We start from the raw sequence: 24887 nt of genomic DNA, 5'->3' as shown, positions 1-24887 counted from the left end.
TGGGGACGTTGGAAGAGATTTATGAGGCGATGGAAGGGAGATGCTGCTGCTCCAGTGTCCCAGCCGAGCGTTGCAACACGAGAAAACGCCATCCCATTGGTTGGACCGAAGGGACCCGTGGATTAAACCTTCCCGTACGATTTGCGCAAAAGAACTTGACTGGGGGCGTTGGAATAGGTTTATAACACCAGGGAAGAGGGATTCTGCTGTTCCCGTCTCCCGGCCGACCGACGGCGCAGCACGAGAAACGCTTTCCGGTTGGTTGATAGAAAGAGGGTCAAGATCACCGAATCGGGTCTTCTTGGATCGGGTTGTCCTGCGGCTACGGGTCGAGAAGTGCCTGCCTGGACACTGTTCGTAGCGAAAAGTGGCTGTTAGTAACAAATTCACCACCATATTGGCAAATGGGGGCGGCGGTGGGTAGCGAAAAGCAGTTGGCTCTACTTTATGAGTAATGAAGTCGCAAGTGCGATCAAATTCGGGTCTTAAATTGTCAACTACTCTAGTTGGTTCAAGGTACGTCTCCTGCAAAGGTTGGTGAACCACCACGAACTCAAATTTCCTCATGTTGGTTGTGTTTAGTTACTCAGAATAGTTAATAATAATAATAATAAATATCCAAAATAAATTTAAAAATCTCAGTATATTATTATAAGATAATTGAGAGAGTAGAAAAAAACATCTAAAAACCTCGAAGCCTGTCAGTAATATATTAACATTAATAGATGATTATTGGGTCCAACAATAATAGATGAGTGGGTGCACCAAAAAAAAAAAAAAAAGGTAAAGTAGATGATAATAACATTAATAGATGATTGCTGGAAAATCCAGCTTATTTCTATCATTAACTTTTCATTGATTCCTCATAAGATGAGCATTACAAGAACTTACACTTTGGTTATACATGCACAAAAAAATCTAGTAGATAAAATTGGCCACACCAAATGATGGATCAAATTTTCCTGTTTCATTTTGAAACTCAAATTCCAATTGATCCATATCTTTTCTTCAGCATGAATGAGAACATATTCAAGAAAGGAGTGGAGAGTCTGATTTGGTATGCCTTAGAAGCACATCAAAATACAAGACTTCTAATAATGATAGTGGACCAGGAACCTGACTTATTTGAAGATAAGGGCATCGCGTCCTGGTCCAACACCGATATAGTGAATGGGGACACCGACAAGCTCTTCTATCCGTTCAACATACCGATGAGCCATTGAGGGAAGGTCTTTGTAGTTCCGGATCGATGAAATATCACACTGCCATCCCGGTAGCACTTCATAATCGACCTACATCACCAAAAGAAAAAAATAAAGATTCCAAGAATTCTTCCGAAAGAAAAGAAATCCACCTACATATCACGTCCATGTCCAACACCGAAAAAATAAATAAATGAAACAAAGATTGAGGTTCAGACAGGGTAAGAACCAAAACTCTTGCAATAATCAGCAGCTGTTGTTAGCATTAAAATTCTTTTTTTGTAGAATGAGTAAGCAGTGAATATAAGATTGGACATTATCATCAACAATTAAAATCTTTACCAACGAAGGTAGTTGATATTATAAGTTAAGTTCATGGTTCGAAATGAACTTAACAGAGGATAACTGTAAAGCTATTAAAAACATGCCTGTGTTTGCTCCATAAGATGAAGGTCTGCAGGGAATGACTCGACCTTTTCACCATCATTTTTTCGTCTGTAAGAGATACCTAGCTTGATTTCTGAAAGTTCAGACAGCACATCAAGCTTGGTGAGATTGAGTGATGAAAAACCATTTATCTGGCAGCAGTACTTTAGTGCAACTATATCGAGCCATCCGCAGCGCCGAGGACGACCAGTGGTTGTTCCAAACTCCATGCCAGCAACTCTAAGAACATCACCATTTTTACCTAAAATTTCAGTTGGAAAAGGACCAGAACCAACTCGAGTGGTGTAAGCTTTCACCTGCACAAACATTAAATATAAAATTTAGAATGGGAAAAACCACCAGGGAAGTATAAAAGAAAGATTCTACTCACAACACCAATAATATCACCAAGGCATCTGGGAGCTATCCCAAGACCTGTGCATATTCCACCAGCTGAAGGACTTGAGGAAGTCACAAATGGGTAAGTTCCAAAGTCAATATCCAACATTGTTGCTTGACCACCTTCAACCAATATGCTCTTCTTTTGCAAGATTGACTCATTAATGACATGCACAGTATCTGAAATAAATGGATCCAACCTCTCTGCAAATTTCTTGTAACTGTCAACTTCCTTGTCAAGCATGTCGACATTGTATTTAAATCCTTCGAACCGGGAAGCAGCATCCCTCATTAAAGTATCAAGCTTCTGAACAAAAGTATCCATATGTCTGAGATCGCACACTCTTATTCCATTCCGTATAACCTTGCTTGAATAGCAAGGACCAATTCCTCGCTTTGTTGTTCCAATAAGAGAATTCCCAAGTTCCGCTTCTCTAAGTCCATCAACAACTTGATGAAAATCAAATAACAAATGGGCACGATCAGACACCAATATTCTTCCTTCACAGGAGACTCCATTGGATTCCAGACCATCAATTTCTTGAAAAAGCCCAGGAAGATGTACTACAGCTCCATTACCAATTATACACAGAGTTTCCTCATTCAGGATTCCCGAAGGAACAAGATGGAGAGCAAACTTTTTGCCCTCAGCATTGTAAATGGTATGTCCAGCATTTGCTCCGCCCTGATGCCAACAAGAAAAAAGATTTAAGATGGTTGCTGAAGCAATGAGCAAGCAACTTTAGCTTCAATATTTCACTCAAATAAACATGGATATTAATAAATTGGATTAAGATTATTTACAAATTAAGTTTGGAACTTAGAAGACTTGGAAGCAAGAAGATATAATTGGATCAAGCAACTCAAATATCCCTATTTTTTTTGTAAGTAAAAGTAAATTGATTAAGTATGAAGTTTGTACAAAATAGGTTTGTCTACACAAACCATAGACTAAAGCCTGATATCTCTTAGAGCAGTCAAGGAGAGTGCACCTCGCTTCAAAGGTGGAATGGTCTCACTCCACAAACTCATCTCTAAGAGTAGTTAAACAAAAAGGTAGTCATGACCAGGGTCTGTCGTACTGAGCCGTACCGCCCGGTACGGGCGGTACATACCGGTCCGAGGCACTGTAGCACTGTAGCAATGTACTATGCATGCATGTTGTGCTTATAAAGCTATCTGTCATGACCCGGATTTATAAAAAGAATAATAAATTAGTAATTTATTATTCATAATTTACATAATAAACTCCCTCTTTTTCTTTTTTTTTTCTTCGTCTTTGAATTCAAATCTTTGTCTTTACAATAGTAAATATTTTATTAATTAGAAAAATAACTACATCTTCTCAGTGGGGTCACAAGTCTCTTCCACCCAAGCTTCAAATCTATTATAAAATAGTAGATTACTCTGAAAATAAATATAAGATAAAAATATATCAACAACTACACATGCTGGTAGGAACCTAAAAAAAATCATAACAATAATCTTCAATATTCATGAAATCAAAATAAATATCAATAATTTAATAAGAAATGATAATATATCGATTTATCATAAAACTTATGAATCAGAAAAACGATGATAATTTCTTACATAATAAACAAAATCAATAATTAGCCACACGCAACACATACATAATAACAAAGGCATACATAACCGGATGGTGTACTCTCCCAACAGCGGATAGAGATGCATATTCCACGGGATGGATTCCTCCCAACAGCGGATGGAGATAATCCATATCGTACTCCCAACAGCAGATGGAGTGGTATCCCTCACCCGCCCAAGTGAAGATACGTTCCTCCCAACAGCGGATGGAGGAACCGTCTAACCATCACGTTTGACAGCCCGCTAATCCCCGAAGGGAATCGCCATACCTGCCCTCGGCAGGGATGCACAAACATCCATGATCATTCATTTACACTCATTCATTCACTCACACATGCATCAAGAAATCAATATAATTAAATATTATGAGCAACCATACTTGACGTAAATCTATTATACTATGTTCATTGGTGGCTCCGCATTGTGATGTGCCCGTAGCTCCTTTCACAGATTACACTTCTAATGTGAACTACTAGCATAGTCACATCTATTACATGATAACAATCATATCAATATCATAAACTTGAGAAAAGTAGAAAACCAATAATCATTTTCAAATGATATCTCTAGATAAATCTTTTAAATTCATCAAATCATAAAGACATGAAACATCAATTTCTCAATGGTCCTCAATCAACCAAAACTCTAATTGGAATAGCTCAATTGACTTAAACCAAACTCAATTTGATTAACATAGAACAGAACCAACTTCAAATCCTTATAGAACCAATATGGAATCATCCTAGACTGGTCTAATTTAGATTTGATTGATCTCGATTAAGTCAAGTTAGTTTGGAATCACCCTAAACCAGCTTTAACCAATCAAACCTATATTATTTAGTCAATTAATGAGCTCAAACCAATAAAGAAAAAAGAAATTAAACTATGTCGTATAGTGCTAACCCAGACCGAACCAACCCACCTGAGTCTTGGACGGATCACATGCACTGCACATGCCTGTTCCAAGTAATAGGTTGAGTTGAGGTAAAACGGGCTAGATAGAAGAGCAACGATGTGTCTAATGTCAATCGTATAGTTGGGCAGGCTTAACTTCATGGACTAGGCTAAGCCTCACTTATAAGTTGGGTTGAGTCTTACCATTGAACTAGGTCATGCTTGGCTCGCGAGTTAGTCATACCTAGACACATAAGTTGGGGTCGTATCTGACAACATGGATTAGGTTGTACCTAGTCGCATGAGCTGGCTCATGCTTGGCCACATGGTTAGGTTGTACCTTGCCATATAGGCTGCATCATGCCCAGTCACACATGGGCTAGGTCGTACATGACCACATGAGCTAGGTCGTACATGACCACATGGGCTAAGTCGATCCGATCTGATAAATCAACCTGCCTCAAGTCAGACCCCAATTAGACTCCTCTTATCAAATTAAATTTTAATATTTAAAATTATTAAAGAATAACTCAAATCCATTAACTGAAAATTTAAATTCATGATTTTAAATTTAAAACTAATTACATTATAGAATTTTACACATAATTCTTAAAACATAGATATATCTAATTAAATAAATTAGAATTATTATGCTAATTCAAAAATAAGAATTTTAATAATTAAATCAATATTAAAATTCACTTAAGCTTAAGAGATCAATATAAATCAAATAATCATTCTAACATCACAAATCAATTATTATTATTTAATAATCATGAAATTTTAAAATTAAAACATCATTACGCATTATAAAATGATAACAATCTCAACATAGAGATTTCAAAACATAAATCAAAGCTAATTAAAAAAAGAAAGGATCCTACCTCTCCTCGGTTATCCTTTCCTCGATATCATCTCCTTGGAAAGTCCTTTCTTCAATCCACCTATTGTTAGGCTCGGTGAGGAATAAGGGAGGAGTAGTCCCCTTTATATAAGAGAAGATGATATCTCCCTAGAATGTAAGTAATAATTTAATTCTTATTTTTAATTTATTTTTATTTTCCTTTCACATACAAAGAGAGAAATATAATATTCATTTCTTATAGTTCATATACGAAAATGGAATACAAACTATTTACTTCCTAAAAATCAAATCACTCATTAGGAAATAAATCAATTAATAATTTAATTGATTAGTAGAATTCCTAACTTATCCACATGATTAAGGAAATCAAATTTAATCATTTCCTTAACTACAATACACAAACATAGAAGTTAATAATAAAACAATACATCATTTACAGTAATTAATTTATGTTAAGGGAGAAATTATCGGTGATTACACTATCGGTCATGCTATTTATATAGAGTCACATATTAACGAGAACATTGATTGGGTTCAGTTGGGATGAGTTGCTTATGGCTTTTTTACATCATCATGCATTGATTTCTCCTATCCTGATTATGTTATAGTAGCATTGCCAGATCACTTGGACTTCCTCTAAACAAGAAGAAATATTAAGTTACTCATGTGAAAGCCCTTTCATTGGGCCTCCCTAAATCCTGCATCTATGAGAGCCTTGCCAGCTAGGCCACCTTTCTTTAACATGAGAACCCTTACATATACACACTTCTCCTCTCTCTCTTACACATACACACTTCTCAATTTAGTGTCTAGTAATTCCCATGACTGAATGCTTGAATCTACTGTTGTGATGTAGTAGGCCACCTGGCCACCAAGGAAGTAGGCCATCATCTGATGATGTAGTAGGTCATCTAGAATCCTAGATAGCACATGACTAAATATACTAACATATCTATAAGACCATGACAACAAATCTAATTGGAGCTTCATTATTTCAAAAAATAAGTCATTCCAAATTAGATTGTCAAACAGGATATTAATTAGCATTTCATGCAAAGAAGTTGCATGATCGAGTGGTTGCAAATTGAAGGTGAATGCTATAACAATTGGTTACTATAAGGACCAAGGTATGCAATTTCGAATAATACCGTCAAGAACGATGTATATATATATATATAAACGAGGCAACGTGGCCCCGCATGGGAGAAGGAAAAGGTGACGTCGCCGAGGTGATACGACATCGCCTTTTATAAAAATATATATAAATATATATATATATAATCTTTTTATATATAAATATATATTTATTAAATTTATATATATATATATATATATATATATATATAAACGAGGCAACGTCGCCCCGCCTGGGAGAAGAGAGGGACGACGCCGTCGAATATATATATATATATATATATATATATATATATATATATATATATATATATATCGAGCGGTATACAGTATCGTACCGTACCGAGCTAACGTCGAAACTCTGATACGGTACGAAATTGCGAACCTTGGTTAGGACTCTAGCTAGGAGAGTCCTAATTGAGTTTCATTGAAAGGGGCATTCATATAAAACCTACCTAGCCGACCCCTATTAAAGAGGTGAAGAGGCCGGCTAAGGTTAGGATTAGTTTAGAGGTTCCTTCTTAGAAAAGCATTAGGAGTTGGTTAGAAGTAAGAGTCTTGAATAGGAGTCCTATTAGGAGTTGGGGTTTAGAAGCCCAATAAATAGTTATGTATTCATCCTCTTTTCATGAGGAATAGATGAATCTTTTTAACAGCCTTTGAGCAACAACCTGGAGGAAGGAACCCCTATAGAGTTCCAAGGAAATCGATCCCCTAAAGATATCAACCCCAAGCTTAGAATCTGTAAGGGTTCTAACAGTTAGTATCAAAGCAGCATTCTTGGCATCTCGCTACCCTTCCACAGCCATCCATCAGCCCTCCACAGCCGCCCAAAGCAATTCCCACAATTGCTTAAAAGATCGTCGTCGAATTCCGCCGTCATCTCCACCACCGCGGATCATCCTTTGATCTCCCCGTAAATTGCAATAAGTTCTGGTTTCCTACCTTACTATTGCTGCAATTTAGTTATCCTTATTCAAAAATCCGAAAAAAAATTATTCCTATATTACTGCATAAACTTTTTGTTGCAAAGTTTTTATCTCTACGACGAAAGATGCACTACAGAATTCCAACCGCATAGCACAGTTTGTTTGATCTTGCTACTGTGTTTTTTCTATCCAATTCTCTATAATTTTTTTACGACAGCTTTGACACTTCCTATCAGCGGATTTCCCTTTGGTTTTGTCAAAAAATTCTCAATATAAACCAATGACCTTTTACGTCCAAACTGCTACACTTTAGACGTAAAAACCTACTGTAGTACCTTTCTGTGATCCTCAATTTTTTCGAACCTTCTACCACCCCATGCCATTAACCCGTCAACAAAAAAAAGACAGGGACATCTCTGATCTACAGGCATATGCTATGGTTTTTCAAGATCCAATTAATGTTAAATTTGAAGCATTGGAATCTCGGATTAAATCGCTCTTTATTTGCAGAATTCAGAATTGGACAACCGCCGAGTCCAATCAAATTTCAACGATGAGAGAGCTCATAGAGACCTCCAGAGAAGGAGGGGCAGCCCTCGGACATGCTTCAGCCACGCTTGAGGGTGGACTTCCCGCGATGGAAAGGAGACCCAGCGGGGTGGATTTCACGCGCCGAATGTTACTTTCGCTACTACCAAACATCGGATGATGCTATGGTGGAAATTGTTGTCATCCACCTTGAAAGAGATGTTATTCAATGGTACAATTGGCTGGAATACAATCATAGGGCTCCGACGTGGAATAAATTTAAGAATGCACTGCTGAATCATTTCGGACCTACGGAGTATGAAAATATCGATGGCCAACTCGCAAAGATTTGACAAACCTCTATGAGTCAAGAGTATCAAACTAGGTTTGAGAAGCTATCCTACCTTGCTTGTGATTGGACTAACCGTCAATTGTTAGGAACATTCATCGAAGGACTCAAGCCAGAGATAAAAAGGGAGGTTAAGGCGCGGCAACCTCGTACCGTGATAGCTGCAATTTCTTTCGCCCGAATACAAGAAGAACGACTCAACCAAGATGCTCGGAGGATAAGAACCTCTCCTAGGCCCGTGGCATATAAACTGTTAGGACTCTAGCTAGGAGAGTCCTAATTGAGAGGGACATTCATGTAAAACCTACCTAAGCCGACCCCTATTAAAGAGGTGAAGAGGCCGGCTAGGGTTAGGAGGTTGTTTCTTAGAGATGAATTAAGAGTTATAAAGGAATAGGAGTCTTGAGTAGAAGTCCTATTAGGAGTTAGGGTTTAGAAACCCTATAAATAGCCATGTATTTCTCCTCTTTTGATAAGCAATAGATGAATCTTTTCTGCAGCCTTTGAGCAGCAACTTGGAGGGAGGAACCCCTATAGAGTTCCAAGGAGGCCGATCCCCTAAAGAGATCAACCCCAAGTTTAGAATCTGCAAGGGTTCTACCACTTGATATCAGAGCAGCGTTCTTGGCATCTCGCTGCCCTTCCATTGCCATCCATCAGCCCTCCACAATCTCCCAAAGCAATTCCCACAATTGCTTAAAAGATCGTCGTCGAATTCCGCCATCATCTCCACCACCGCGGATCATCCTTTGATCTCCCCGTGAATTGCAACAGGTTCTGGTTTTCTAACTTATTGCTGCTGCAATTTAGTTATCCTTATTTGAAAATCCCAAAAAAAATTATTCCTATATTGCTGCATAAACTTTTCGTCATAAAGTTTTCATCTATACGACGAAAGATACATTGCAGAATTCCAACCGTATAGCACCGTCTGTTTGATCTTGCTACTGTGTTTTTTCTATCCAAATCTTTATGAAATTTTTATGACATCTTTGACATTTCCTAACCGCAGATTTCCTTTGGTTTTATCAAAAAATTCTCAATATAAACCATTGATATTTTACGTCTAATCTGCTATACTTGAAAATTTGCACTGTAAAATTTCAGCCGCATAGCACTGTTTGTTTGATCTTGATACTACGTTGTTTCTATCCAAATCTCTACGAAATTTTTATGATAGCTTTGACCTTCCTAACAGTGGAATTCTCTTCGGTTTCATCAAAAAATTCTCAATATAAACCACTGATCTTTTACGTCCAATCTGCTATACTTAAAAATCTGTGCTGCAGAAAATTTCAGCCGCATATTGTTGCCTTAACCCATCTATTTATAATTTTTTTTTATGAAATTTATTATACACTTCATAGATCATCTTGGCTTCCATCTAAGATTTATCTATTAAGAAATTCATCTCTAAAAACGATTTTGTGTTGCTGCAAATTTTCGTCGTAACCCGTTGAAATTTCTCGACGAGAATTCTGTAATCGCAACTTGCACCAATTTCCTTGCTGTTATACTGCCGAAATTTTCTTGATTAAATTAGATATCCTTGCTGTCATATAAACTGTGATTTTGCTATCAATTCCCTCCTCAATTCTCTCAAGTTTTTGGTGGAAATTACGTCGAGAAACCGTTGTTTCTTCGACGACAATTCTACTCTTACAAGATAGCACATACTTGCTGCAACTTCCACTTATTTCTATCAAACCTTTGCTACCATCTACCACAGATCCAAAACTTTCATCTACAGCCCTAAAACTCCACCAAACCACACCCTCAAACTGCACCCAAAATAGCCACAAAACAAGCCTAAACCGTAGCCTACATCCACCAATCTACCAACCCTTTCGACCATCACCTCTCTCAACCAATACATGCCTTTAGCCCAACAACAAAAGAGACATCTTAACATCACAGATTTGGCGGCATATACTATGGCATCTGAGGAGGTAATCAATGCTAAATTCGAAGCCTTCGAGGCACGAATGGAGGATAAGATTCGGACGCTCTTTACCGAACTTAGATTGGGCCGACCACTAAGCCCAAAGAAATCACATCAAGAAGAGAGCTTTGCCCAATCGCACCAAGCCCAAAGATATGACTTCCAAGAGAGGGGAAGCTCTATGACCAACCACAACTATCCATGCATGAGAGTGGACTTCCCTAGATGGGAAGAAAGAGACCCGATTGGTTGGATCTCGCGCGCGGAGCGATATTTTCGGTACCATAAAACCGCGGATGCATCTATGGTGAAAATTGCAGCTATACATCTTGAAAGGGATGCTATACAGTGGTTTGACTGGTTTGAACATACTTATGGAGTCCTTTCATGGCTACAATTCAAAGAAGGACTGCTGATCCGCTTCAAACCAACCGATTACGAGAATATTGACGGACAACTAGCAAAGATCCGACAAACCTCTACCATTCAGGAGTACCAAACCAGGTTTGAAAGGTTATCTAATCAAACTCGTGATTGGTCTCAAAAACAGCTATTGAGGACCTTCATTGAGGGCTTGAAGCCGGAGATCCGAGGAGAAGTTAAAGCGCGACAACCATATACGCTTATGGCAGCCGTCTCTTTCGCACGACATCAAGAGAAGCAATTGAACCATGAAGCTCAGAGGACTAGGGTCGCTCCTCAACCAGTAATATTGAAGCCCTCAGCCCCCCTACTATCGACTAAGTCCCTACACCAAAGAGGTTAACAAGAGAAGAGCTTCGGGAGCGATATGCGAAGGGGTTATGTTGGCATTGTGACGAACCATGGAGCCGTGAGCATCGCTATAGTAAAGGGAGACTTCTTATGATTGAACCAATAGAAGAAGAGGTCATTGAACATCCAGAAGAGAGCCTTGAACATAAAGAAGAAGATGCAGAAGAAGAGCCACAACCGACCGAAGTTACGGTACATACACTAGCCGGCTACTCAAACCTATAAATGATGAAAGTTGGAGGCCTTCTCAAACAACAACCGATCACTGTTCTCATCGACACGGGCCTTACCTATCGAGATGGCCTTACCTATCGAGAATTGCAACAGGTTTGACGTTAAGGTCGCCGATGGATGGATTTTGAAGTATGATCGTAGGCGCCCGCAAGTGAAACTGTTACTAATCATGAGGCCTTACCAAGAGATAATTGCATATTTCTTCCTTCTCCCTCTTGATGATCATGAGGCCATGCTCATAATTAAATAGTTGACAACATTAGGTGATATTTCTTGGAATTTTATGCAACTAATTATGAAATTTTACAGTAAGGAGAAACAGGTGATACTTAACGGGAAACGTGGGGGCGACGTAACGACGATTTGCATACAATAAATGGAGAAGGTTTTGCATAAAGCATACAGCAGATTTTTGGTACAACTTGAGCAGCAAACTAAGGGAGAGCCAATAGAATTTGAAGATCCAAACCTACTTCCTTTGCTTACTGAATTTTCAGATATATTTGACGAATCGTACAACCTACCTCTTACCCGTCGGCATGATCATTATATAACGATTCTTTCAGGCAAACCTCCAGCAAATACTCGGCCATATCAATATCTACATCTCCAGAAGGATGAAATAGAAAGGATTGCAAAAGAGATGCTCGAAACAGGAGTTATTCGACCAACTTGCAACCTCTACTCTTCACCGGTGCTACTTGTACGCAAGAAGGACGGAACATGGCGAATATGTGTTGATTACCGAGCTCTCAATAGCATAACCATCAAGGACAAATACCTTATTCCAATAGCAGATGAATTGCTAGATGAAAGGGAGCACAAATCTTCACAAAGCTGGACCTTTGATCCGGGTATCATCAAATATGAGTGCGAAGAAGACATACCGAAAACCACCTTTTGAACACACAACAACCACTACGAATTTTTGCTTTCTTCAACAGAAGGTGGAATATCTTGGGCATATCATATTAGAGGAAGGTGTGACAGTGGACCCCTTCAAAATTGAAGCAATGCAAAACTGGCCTACCCCGAGGAACATAAAATTGCTACATGGCTTTCTGGGTTTAACAGGCTATTATCGTAAGTTCGTGAAAAACTATGGAAAGATCAATGCACCACTTACTTTCTTACTAGAAAAAGATGTCTTCCAATGGTTAGACAGAGCCTCCGCTGCCTTCGACAAACTTAAGACAGCCATGACGACGACGCTGGTGCTAACACTACCAGATTTCAACAGACCCTTCATTATTGAGGCCGACGCATCTGGAGTCGAAATTAGAGCCATTCTCATGCAAGATGGTCGACCACTCGCATACACTAGCAAGGCATTATCTCCCTCCCATCAAAATAAGTCAACATATGATAAGGAGATGCTCGTCATTGTGCGTACAGCAACGAGGTGGAGACCCTACTTGATTGGTCGACGATTTCAAATTAAAACCGACCATAAAAGCCTCAAGTACTTTTTGAAGCGAAAGATATCATCCCCTGAGCAGCAAAAATGGGTAACAAAACTTCTTGGATTTGATTATGAAATAACTTACAAAAAGGGGAAAGAGAATGTTCTTGCATATGCGCTTTCGCAGCTACCCGAGCAAGCTGAAGTTTCGGCCATTTCACTTCCGACCAGCGACTTCCTTGAGGATATTAAGATGGAATGGCAGGAAGATTCAGAGACTAGTAAGATTATAAAAAAATTGGAGGAAGCACAAAGCTCCGTGGCTCATTACAATTGGGACTCAAAAGAATTATACTATAAGAGACGTATTGTGCTTATGATAAATTCTACTTGCATCTTCACGAGCAGATTTTGGACAAAGTTATTCCATATGCAGGGTACTAAATTGAAAAGGAGTACAGCATATCACCCACAAATCAACGGCCAGACAAAAGTTGTAAATAGATGCTTGGAGACAACCCAAAGCCACCCACCAAATATAACTATCCAAGGAGAACTCCAGACCCAGCCAAGTGCCATTATTGATCGACGGATCGTGACTCGACGACGACGACCCACTACTAAAGTGCTAGTACAATGGGTGAACCTACCAACAGAAGATGTCACTTGGAAGAACTATGACGACTTGAAGATCAAATTCCCAAAATTCATGAATCGTCAGCCTCGAGGACAAGGCTGATTTGAAAAGGGCGGGTCTGTTAGGACTTTAGCTAGGAGAGTCCTAATTGAGAGGGACATTCATGTAAAACCTACCTAAGCCGACCCCTATTAAAGAGGTGAAGAGACCGACTAGGGTTAGCAAGTTGTTTCTTAGAGATGAATTAAGAGTTGTAAAGGAATAGGAGTCTTGAGTAGAAGTCCTATTAGAAGTTAGGGTTTAGAAACCCTATAAATAACCATGTATTCCTCCTCTTTTGATAAGCAATAGATGAATCTTTTTTGCAGCCTTTGAGCAGCAACTTGGAGGGAGGAACCCCTATAGAGTTCCGAGGAGGCCGATCCCCTAAAGAGATCAATCCCAAGTTTAGAATCTGCAAGGGTTCTAACATAAACCTCCTTCTGCTCCCAGCCGTCCTTTGCTGCTAAAAAATTTGACAAGAGAAGAACTACATGACCGATCAGCAAAGGGTCTTTGTTGGTATTACGACGAGCCATGAAACCGTGATCATCGCTGCAAAAGGGGCCGCCTCCTACTGATTAAACCTCTTGAAGACATAGAGGAGGAGGTCCAGGAGAATGAGGAAGAGGTCGCAGATGAAGAAAAGCAACCGATTGATATTACGATGCATGCCCTTGCCGGTTACACAAACCCGCAAACGATGAAAGTGGGAGGACTTATGAAGCAACAACCTATCACCGTTCTTATTGACACCAGGAGCACTAATAATTTTATAAACAGCAAGGTTTCTATATGGATGGCCTTATGTATCGAGAATTGCAGTAGGTTTGACGTTAAGGTCGTCGACGGATGAATTTTGAAGTGTGATCATAGGTGCCCGTGGGTGAAACTGTTGCTGCAAGACCAAGAGATAATTGCGGATTTCTTCCTCCTCCCTCTTGATGATTATGAGGCCGTGCTCGGCATCGAATGGCTGACGACATTAGGTGATGTTTCCTAGAACTTTATGAAACTAATTATGAAATTTTACAGTAAGGGGAAACAGGTGATACTGCACGGGAAACGTGGGGGCGACGTAACGACGATTTACACACAGCGAATGGAGAAGGTTTTGCACAAAGCATGCAGTGGCTTTTTGGTACAACTTGAGGAACAAACTAAGGGAGAGTCAACATAATTTGAAGATCCAAACCTACTTCCTTTGCTTGCTGAATTTTCAGATATATTTGACGAACCGCGCAACCTACCTCCTACCCGTCGGCATGATCATTGTATACCGATTCTTCCGAGCAAACCTCCAAAAAATACTCAGCCATATCGGTATCCACATCTCCAAAAGGATGAAATAGAAAGGATTGTAAAAGAGATGCTCGAAACAAGAGTTATTCGGCCAAGTTGCAGCCCCTACTCTTTACCGGTGCTCCTCGTATGAAAGAAGGACGGAACATGACGCATGTGCGTTGATTACCGAGCTCTCAACGGCATAACTGTCAAGGATAAATACCCTATTCCAGTAGTAGATGAATTGCTTGATGAATTAAAGGAAGCACGAGTCTTCACAAAGCTAGACATTCGATTCGGGTATCATCAAATACGAGTGTGTGAAGAAGACATACCGAAAACCGCCTTTCGAACACACAACGGCCACTACGAATTTTTGGTAATGCCCTTTAGTCTCACCAATGCTCCCTCCACCTTCCAAAGCCATATGAATGATATTTTCTGGAATTATCTTCGTAAGTTTTTGCTGGTTTTCTTCGATGATATCCTTATTTATAGCCCTTCTCTTGAAAGTCATTTTCAGCACTTGCAACTTATTTTGACGAATTTGCGAGAATATGTTCTTTTTGTCAAAAAATTGAAGTGCAACTTTCTTCAACAAAAGGTGGAATATCTTGGGCATATCATGTCAGAGGAAGGTGTGGAAGTGGACCCCTCCAAAATTGAAGTAATGCAGAACTGGCCGACCCCGAGGAACATAAAATCGCTATGCAGCTTTCTCGATTTAATAGGCTACTACCGTAAGTTCGTAAAAAACTATGGAAAGAATAGTGCACCCCTTACTTCATTGCTGAAAAAAGATGCTTTCTAGTGGTCGAACAAAGCCACCACCGCCTTCGACGAACTTAAAGCCGCAATGACGACAATGCTCGTACTAGCACTACCCGACTTCGTTAAGACTTTTGTTATTGAAGTCGATAGTGATTGAAAAAGGCGCTCGAGCGCTCGCCTAGACGCTCGGGCGAGGCGAGGCGAGGCCCAAGCGCGTCGCTAATCTCCCAGGCGGTGCGCTTCAAAACAGGCGCCGCCAGGGCGCTCACCCGAGCCCAGGCGCTGGGCGCTTCGGGCGAGCGCCTGGGTTAACCAAGGTGACCGAACCAGGATTTTAGGTCTGGTTCGGTCTATGATGGTTAGTTGGTTCAATCAAACAAACTAAAATTGATATAAGTGACAACCGAACCCTAACCCTCGCCGTTGCCGATCCCGATCCCGCTGCTCGTCACTATCGTTACTCGCAAACGCTGTCGTTGTCGCCGCTCGTCGCTGCTCGCAAACGCTGCCGCTGTCGTCGCTCGCGCCTCCTGTTGCTCGTCGCTCCCGCTCTTGCTCTCGCTGTCGCTGCTCGCAAACGCTGCCGCTGTCGCCGCTCGCTCCTCCCGCTGCTCGCCGCTCGCCGCTTCCTCTTTTCTTAGTCAGTAGGCTCAGCACCCCTTTATACTTCCTTTTAAGTTTTAACAGTATACGTATATTGTATACTGTTAATATTATTAAGTTTATTTGAAATGATTAATTTTTTAATATTGTTAATAGATTAATAATATATTATTTTAATTTTAATATTGTTAATTTTTATTTATTTGAAACTTTTTGTTAATGTGACATTGTGATTTTATATCTTAGATTTTCTTAATTTAATAACATATTTTTATTTAAAATTTTAAATAATTATATTTATTAATTATATTATATATTTTTATATTTTAGCGCCTCGCTTCGCTCGAGCAAGCGCCTAGCGCCTCGGGCGGTTTTGGACCTTGGCGCCTTTTGGCGCCTAGCGCTTTTTAAATCACTGGAAGTCGATGCCTCCGGAGTCGGAATTGGTGCTATACTAATGCAAGATGGCCGCCCCCAAGCTTATACCAGTAAGACATTATCTCCTTCCCATCTTAAGATGACTATTTATGACAAGGAGATGCTCGTGATTGTGCATCCGGTGATCAAATGGAGACCGTACTTGATCGGGCGACGCTTTTAAATCAAGACCGACCATAAAAGCCTAAAATATTTCTTGGAGCAGAAGATATCTTCCCCCGAGTAGCAAAAATGGGTAACAAAGCTTCTTGGATATGATTATGAAATAACTTACAAAAAGGGGAAAGAGAATGTTATTGCATATGCGCTTTCGCGACTACCCGAGCAAGCTAAATTTTCGATTGTTTCAGTACCGACTAGTGACTTCCTTGAGGATATTAAGAGGGAATGGCGGAAAGATCCGGAGACCAATAAGATCATAAAAAAATTGCGCTATAAGGGACGCATTATGCTTGTGCTAAATTCTACTTACATAAAGACCATCCTTCAAGAGATGCATTCCACACCTACGATCGGGCACTCCGAGTTCCTTAGAACTTATAAGAGAATTAAGCAAATTTTTTATTGGGTAGGGATGAAAAATATTATTGCTAAATTTGTGACACGATATGATGTATGTCAACGACATAAAGGCGAGACAATGGTAAGTCCCGGAAAGCTGCAACCTTTACCCGTCCCGGACTCAATATGGACTAATATATCAATGGACTTTATCGAAGGGCTTCTCTCATCACAAGGAAAAGTATTGCTCGAATCTTTATGGAGAATATCGTAAAATTACATGGGATGCCGAGATCTATTGTAAGTGATCGTGATAGGGTCTTCACAAGCAGATTTTGGACAGAGTTATTCTAGATGCAGGGCACTAAATTGAAAATGAGTACGGCGTATCACCCACAAACCAATGGCCAAACTGAAGTGGTGAACAGGTGCTTGGAGAAATACCTCAGATGCTTCACTAGTGACCGGCCAAAATAGTAGACAAAGTGGCTTCCCTGGGCTGAGTGGTGGTATAATACAACTTATCATTCATCCACAAAATGTACTCCCTATGAGGCTATGTATGGCCAACCTCCTCCCGTGATCCCAAAATATATGTTAGGCACCTCTAAAGTAGAACAAGTAAACAGGAAACTACATGACAGAGACAAAATGCTGAAGTTGCTAAAAGAAAATCTTACTGCAACTCAAGCAAGGATGAAACAGTAATATGATCAACACAAAGGCGAAAGAGAATTTTCAGTAGGAGATTGGGTCCAGCCATGCAAGCAAACATCAATCTAGACCAGAGCATCTATGAAGCTTTCACCTCGATTCTATGGACCCTACCAAATTTTGGAGCAAAGTAGTAGCATATAGATTGGACTTACCCGCCAACTCCCAAATTCATCCAGTCTTTCATGTGTCATGTTTAAAGCTCAACTGGGATAAAATGGGCCAGCCCAAAGCCATCTATCAAATATGAATACCCAAGGAGAACTCCAGACCCAGTTGAGTGTCATTATTGATCGACGGATCGTGACTCGACGACGACGTCCCACTACTGAAATATGCTAATACAATGGGCAAACCTACCAGCAGAAGATGCCACTTGGGAGAACTATGACGACTTGAAGATCAAATTCTCAGAATTCATGGATCGTCAGCCTCGAGGACAAGACTAATTTGAAGAGGGCGGGTCTGTTAGGACTCTAACTAGGAGAGTCCTAATTGAGTTTCATTGAAAGGGGCATTCATATAAAACCTACCTAGCCGACCCCTATTAAAGAGGTGAAGAGGTCGGCTAAGGTTAGGATTAGTTTGGAGGTTGCTTCTTAGAGAAGTATTAGGAGTTGATTAGAAGTAGGAGTCCTATTAGGAGTTGGGGTTTAGAAGCCCTATAAATAGTCATGTATTCATCCTCTTTTCATGAGGAATAGATAAATCTTTTTAGCAACCTTTGAGCAACAACCTAGAGGAAGGAACCCCTATAGAGTTCCAAGGAGGCCGATCCCCTAAAGAGATCAATCCCAAGCTTAGAATCCGCAAGGGTTCTAACAGTTACGTAAAGAATATAAACACCTTCAATGCTGAGAGTTTAGACATATTAGAGATTTAAAGCCTTCGCCTTAGTGTACACTTTCATGGGGTCAGTTGGTCGAAGTATATCTCAAAATGCATATTCCACATAAAAAACATCATCATCACGTTGCACTTGACCCATGACATAATTAGATGTTGGAAAAGAGTTTCAAGGGAAACCTTCAAGAAACTAGAGGTCAGAATGCTCCAGTGCCACAGAGTAATCGATTTCTGTAGTTTATAGTTTATGAAAATTAACAACCAAACCATAACTAATGTTAGAATTGACAACTTCCACCTTGTTTTTTGCAAGAAATAATGATCGTCAAAGATCTGTCAAACTGCCAAAGACATGCAAACATAAAACATGCTGCTGATCTTATAAAGCAACTATATCAGTTGAAATAATAGGAAGGGAACACTAAAGGAAAGGAATAATAGAAGGATGCATATCCACAACCAAAGGATTGATGACAAGCGACGTATAAGTAACACTACTAGGAACCTTATGTTGCAACATAACCCTCTTCGTGAGCCATACAAATCCTGTCACTGATCTTTTAACGAGAAACATACTGGACATATCAGTAAAGCATATATCCTTCAAATTAGCCTTAAAGGATTATCTATCAGATGTAAATTGCATGAACAACCAACTTCTGAACAGATAAGTATCCATGTACCCAACCAATCATATTCAGCATTTCAAGAAAAACACAGAAAAGTATGCTCTATCCAAGAAAGCACCCTAACTGATTAAGTAGCTGAAAATGATATCTAGATTTTGTCAAGGAAGATCTACCCATAAACTCATCTCAGTAAATTGTGTATCTGGGTAATAGCTTTCATTTCTAAACATTCACTCTTTTAGTTGCAGCATGAATGGGCTTATCTGTGATGTGAAAAGGCTTCAGTATATCCCTTGTGGTAATTTGAACAGAAAGTCTCTCTTAACTTGTTTAGAAAATTTAGCCTAATCAACAAAAAGGCCTAACGACAACAAAAAGCTACAATGTTCTGACTACATAGATCAACTACATGAACCTTTTCCCACCGTTGAACTTTGTGTAGGCAACATCATTAGTCAAACTAAGAACAATTAATATTTCTTATAAAATTTCTAATAAAAGTTTTCTTGAATCTCATCGTATTTTCTCGCACCCAATTGACTCACCTTATCTAGCTAGACAACCTAAAAGCCTCCTTGGACATGTCCCTACCATCTTAAATGGTTCTCCACCATCCTATATTCTATAGGAATTATACCTAGTTGTTTGTGAATGTAAACATTTCTTATTTTATATTTTCTAATAATCACACATTTAGACAAATAACCTTGTCTTAACAATACCAATTTTTTTTGCATATGTTGTTTCCAAATTGCTGAGGATATTGACCGATAAAGCATGTTTGTCGTTACAATTGTTTTATATTTATCATTTAATCTAATGGTAAATGACAGAAACATAAAACTCTTGAACACCTTCTCCACTTAATATCACATTTTAATAATATAAATAATGTCTTCATCAATCTCCTTTTGCTCAATAATAGATCCATGATATTTATATTTTTTTACTTTTGTTAATCTCAACTACATGTATGGTTTTCCTCTCAGCATTGCTGAAGTTACACTTCATGTATTCAACATTAGTACTACATAGTCTAAAACCCTTAGTTTCTAAGGTTTTTAGCCCTCACATAAGTTTAAAATTAGTCCTTGCTGAACTATTATTTATCCATGTCCTCAATTTACAATTATTCACATGCTTTCTTTTTCTCCTTTCTTCTCCCCTTCTTTCAGTCCTCCTTTATCCTTTCCTCTTCCTTTCGCCTTCCTTTTTCACACAGTTCTCTTCCTCAATGTCTTTTCAGCAACAACTCACCATTCAACCTAGAGGCAACAATGGAAGAATGTACACAACCTTTCAGATGTCCAGAACTGATTCTCATCGTCATCACCTGGATTTTAATCTATGCACCACATTCTAATCCCGCAACCTACTCAAACAAGGATCTTCAAAACTGAAAGGGACATGTTTGAGGCACCTGCACTTACTTCAGGGCAAGGATTTGGGATAACAAAACCCAAACCATCCTGCCCCATCTCCGTTCCTAATGTTGTTGCAATTAAAAGTTAAAGCATGATGAACAAACTTTCTAGGTAGGGGTTAGGGTTTGATGTCTCAACAGTAGATCCAGATAATATGAAAGAAATTTCAGTTCCAACCTGATAATAGAATGGTTAGGATATAATACTAGTTGGACTGACTGCTCCTAGCAAGGATAGTGCTGAATGATTGAATTAAGACAAAAATAATATATCAGTCAAACTCCTTGATAGTTATATTTTAAAGATATTAAAATCAAACGTGAAAAGAATTTGACAAGATATTTTAGACATTCCAATAACAGATTCATTTCATTCAAATTTTCTTAAAGAGAAAAAAAATTCTACTTTCACTATATTACATTTTCAAATTGTAAATGATTATTCTAAGTATTAAAACAAATCAAAAGTCATGACTCACCCTTTCTTTACTTGAATATCAAGAGCATATATTCTCCAAGCTTATTGAACAGTTATCTATGTGTTCTTTTATAAGTCAAATTATGTCAAGCAGCCTTCTATTATTTATATCTGATCTAAAACGCTCTTGTATCTTCTCTATCAACCAAGGATACATCAGTCAGGTCATGAGAAATGCAGCAAAAGAAAAGAGGAATGGAATGATGAGAGAAATGTGAAGAAACATATGAATAGTATAGAAGATTAATTGGAATATACTACTGCATTAACAAAGAAAAAATTAACATTCACTGAGAGAGGAGAGGGGAGGGGTTGAGAGGTGGCGGTGGGAGGAGGCCATTGTGTTAAATTGACTTTAGTACCAATTTGACAAAAGAAATAATTGATATTGGTGACTGAGAGATGGTTGAGAGTCCGACGGAGGAAAGTCCACACACTATTCTATATTTCTTTAAACACTTACATTCTCCACAATATACCAAACCAAATATATTTAGTACGACATGCAATTTCCTAGGGATGTCCCTCTTTTCAAGGTGTTCATTCATAATCTAGATCATAATTATCTAAGTTAACCTTATAATTATCTAGATGACTTCACAAATTCCAATAGAAATGGCTAGTTAAGTTTATTTTCCAATATTCATCTCCTCAGCGGATTGTTGGAGTTATTTTCTCTAAATCCAATCTTAATTGCAGAATGCCTTGCAACTAAAATGAAGAAAAGGTTGGCAATGACAACCTCAACACCGTGAACAGTGAAGACTCTAGTATGCAAGGCAAGCCATCACCTAAATTCCTTGTCTAGATTACTTGAACTCGCATATGATATGCCGATAGTCGACATCAAGAACTACTGAGAATGAATACCTTGGTCGGTACAGATAACTTAAAACGTCCACAATACATCCACAAAGCCAGTCACAAGCTAATTTAACCGAAACCCTATGGACACAAAAATGGAATTCAATCAAGAAACAAATAAGTTGCAATCTCAAAAATCAAGCATTGCGTAATAATTCATAGAGAAAAATTAGAAAGAGCGAATGATTCAAGCCCTAAGATTTAAAGACCGGAAGAGGAAAGATTGGATCATTTTGCCCATCGAGTGAAAGAGGGCAAAGTTGACCTGGCATCGGGCGACGACATCGAAGTTCCTGGCAAGAATGTCCACGAGTTTCCCCTTGCCCTCGTCGCCCCACTGCGTGCCGAGCACCGCCGCGACCTGGCTGAGAGACGCGATCCGGTCGACGGCACCGACCTCCTCCACAGCCGTCAGGGCCGCGGCCGGCACCAGGACCCTGGCGGGGGCCCTCCTCGAGCACCGTAGGCCCTTTGGCAGGCGGAGGAAAGAAGGGCCGTGGTGGCCAACCCATCTCCTGCTGCCGCCATGGGAACTTACCCGGCGGAGAGAGACCGGGTTCGCGAGGTCGAGGGTGAGAGAGGCGGCAGTCATGCGGGCTCAGGAGCGGGAAGAAGACCAAGAATGCAATGTTGAAGGGTTGGGAAAGAAGTTTGTTATCTATTTATATTTGTAGGGTACGATGATGTCGGCCCTCTGAAAGTTATCTTATTTGGCAAACTTTTATTGGGTGATATCTTGACACATCGGCTGGTAGTATGCAGGCGTACAACGAAATAGTATTATAACTACGACAGGTCCGACTATTTTGAGCGAGGTACATAGATCGCTCATCCTTATTGAGCCACGTAAGAAAGCTATTGCATCCAAAAGTATTTAAATTTTTATTTATAGTTTATATTAATTTTAAATTTTTTTATCTATTTTTATATTATCAAATAAAATAAATAATAATAATAAATTTAATATTAATTGATATAAAACTATTTGATTGAAAATATTCGATCAATAAATATGAAAATATCGATCAAATTTTGATTAATTAAAAAAATTATAATGTTGATCTTATGTCAACTAAAAACTATCACGGCATCAATTTAAACGGTTAGTGTGTTAAGTCCACGATTAAAAATCTCAAATGAATAATTTATACACTTAAGACATTGATCATCATATATTAGATAAAGGGTTACCCTTAGAATATATGTTTGGTGATGATATATCATATTTACTTATAAAAGATTAAGAGATTAAAACTTTATTCAATTTTTTTTATAAAAATAAAAAATATTAATCATGCATTGGTTTAATTTTTATTTATTCTTGTAGGATATTACAATCTCCCATACTTAAATACCTATCATCCAAATACCTCGTGATCAGTCAATAATTAATATTATATATGCATGGATCAAGACTCACAAAAATATATTATTAGTGGTTATTGCTCTGATATCATATTTACTATGATTTAAGTACGAAAACAGATAGGGTAATTGAAATGCTTATTGGTGAACTTTTACATCGTGGCCGAGGTGTTAACATAGCTCGGTCCGATCCTGGATGCACAAGGTTATCCATGTGGAGACTAAGGTGGCGGAAGTGAGCATCAGGTCGGGTTGAGTTGGGGGTCTTATTGTCCGCCTCTTTGTCGTCAACTCCTATACCCAGGTCGAGATCGGGAGGGGAATTTTTCGACTCAAATCCTCTAAAGATTAAGTTAGAGTTAAGTGTAATAAGAGTGAGTCTGACATCCCCATAGCGCTGGTCAAGGGTTAGCTTTTATACCTGTGAAGAAGGGTCGGTCATATATGGTCTTTTACTAGTTGTCAATTCCTCGGGAGAATGGTTTGTACCTTGCGGATGAGCGTCGACCGACCGGTATGGACCCATACGGTATGGCGTCATTCCAAACTTTCTGGAATGGTCGTGCGACACCGCCCCGAGCTTTCTGAAACGGCTCCGTGGACGTCGACTTGTATAGCGCCGAACAGTGCGAGGGCATGTGATCACTACATTCGGGTCTAAGGTATCAACTTATAGGTCTTTTGTGTTAGGATCGGAGCGGCACTAAGAGAGGAGGGGGGGTGCAGCGGATTAAAACTTGTATGTTTGAAAATGATTTCTTAAATACGTAGATATTTCAATTCAATAATGAGTAGCTCGAGTAAAGTGAGAAGATGAAAACTGAAAGCTTTGTTGCTATGTAATAATGGTTTCAGAAAGATAAATACTCAAACATTCAAGGGACACACCAATTTAAAGTGGTTTGGTCAAAATGACCTGCATCCATTTGCGAAGCTTTCTTCGATGAGGCTCCCAACTTCCACTAGCAAATCACTTTGAAGGAGAAGGACAAATACCCCTCTTACAACCTTTTACAAATAGTTCACACTCTTACAAATTTTCAAGGAGAAGGAAGGAGGTGAACACTCAAGCAATTGAAAACAAGACTTTGCTGAGGCTTTTTTTCTCAATCTATTGCTTCTCAAAAAGTTGTATTCTCTACTGAGAATTGAGGGGTATTTATAAACCCTAAGAGGATTCAAATTTGAGCTCCAAATTTGAATTCTCTTGGATTCCTGAAGCTGACGATGCCACCGCTTGTCAATATCACATTGATCGTTTACTGGCGGTGCCATCGTCTATCGGTGGCGGTGCCACCGCCCGACCATTTAGGTGTTGGGCGATGCTACCGCCTAGTCCAGGGGGTACCACCACCCGATCCTTGGGTTCTGGGCGGTGCCACCACCCAGTCCGGCGGTTTCACTGCCCGGTCCTGCGGGTCACTAGATGGGCTTCAAATCTGGCCCAAACTAGGTAATATTGGGCTCAGTTGGCCCCTAACCAGGATATAGGATTATCCCTTAATCCTAACCCTAACTACATGCAAACTACGCAATTGAAAACGTAGTCCTAAGTAAGTTTTCAACCGGAAAACGTCGAGTCTCCTTCCGGTGAGCTTTCCAGCGATCT

At 39.3% G+C, this 24887-nt stretch overlaps 1 protein-coding gene across 1 annotated transcript; it reads right to left on the bottom strand.

Moving 5' to 3' along the window:
* Positions 1-812: 812 nt before the first annotated feature.
* LOC135626214 (adenylosuccinate synthetase, chloroplastic-like) lies at positions 813-22544 on the bottom strand. The gene is made up of 4 exons (XM_065131368.1): positions 22179-22544; positions 2020-2712; positions 1631-1945; positions 813-1292 (listed from the first exon to the last, which is right to left on the bottom strand). Exons 1-4 carry the CDS (start codon positions 22503-22505, stop codon positions 1122-1124), a joined length of 1506 nt encoding a protein of 501 aa, XP_064987440.1. The 5' UTR covers positions 22506-22544; the 3' UTR covers positions 813-1121.
* Positions 22545-24887: the final 2343 nt, after the last annotated feature.

This window comes from Musa acuminata, chromosome BXJ2-11 (genome assembly GCF_036884655.1).
Source record: "Musa acuminata AAA Group cultivar baxijiao chromosome BXJ2-11, Cavendish_Baxijiao_AAA, whole genome shotgun sequence".
Classification (NCBI taxonomy): domain Eukaryota; kingdom Viridiplantae; phylum Streptophyta; class Magnoliopsida; order Zingiberales; family Musaceae; genus Musa; species Musa acuminata.
This window is presented reverse-complemented; position numbering and strand designations above follow the sequence as displayed.

Coding starts and splice junctions, on each gene's coding strand:
- LOC135626214 (XM_065131368.1), bottom strand. CDS start 22,505: ATGACTGCCGCCTCTCTCACCCTCGACCTCGCGAACCCGGTCTCTCTC. Junction 2,713..22,178: donor ATGTCGTCGCCCGATGCCAG/GTCAACTTTGCC, acceptor TGTTGGCATCAG/GGCGGAGCAAATGCTGGACA. Junction 1,293..1,630: donor ATCTTATGGAGCAAACACAG/GCATGTTTTTAA, acceptor TTGGTGATGTAG/GTCGATTATGAAGTGCTACC.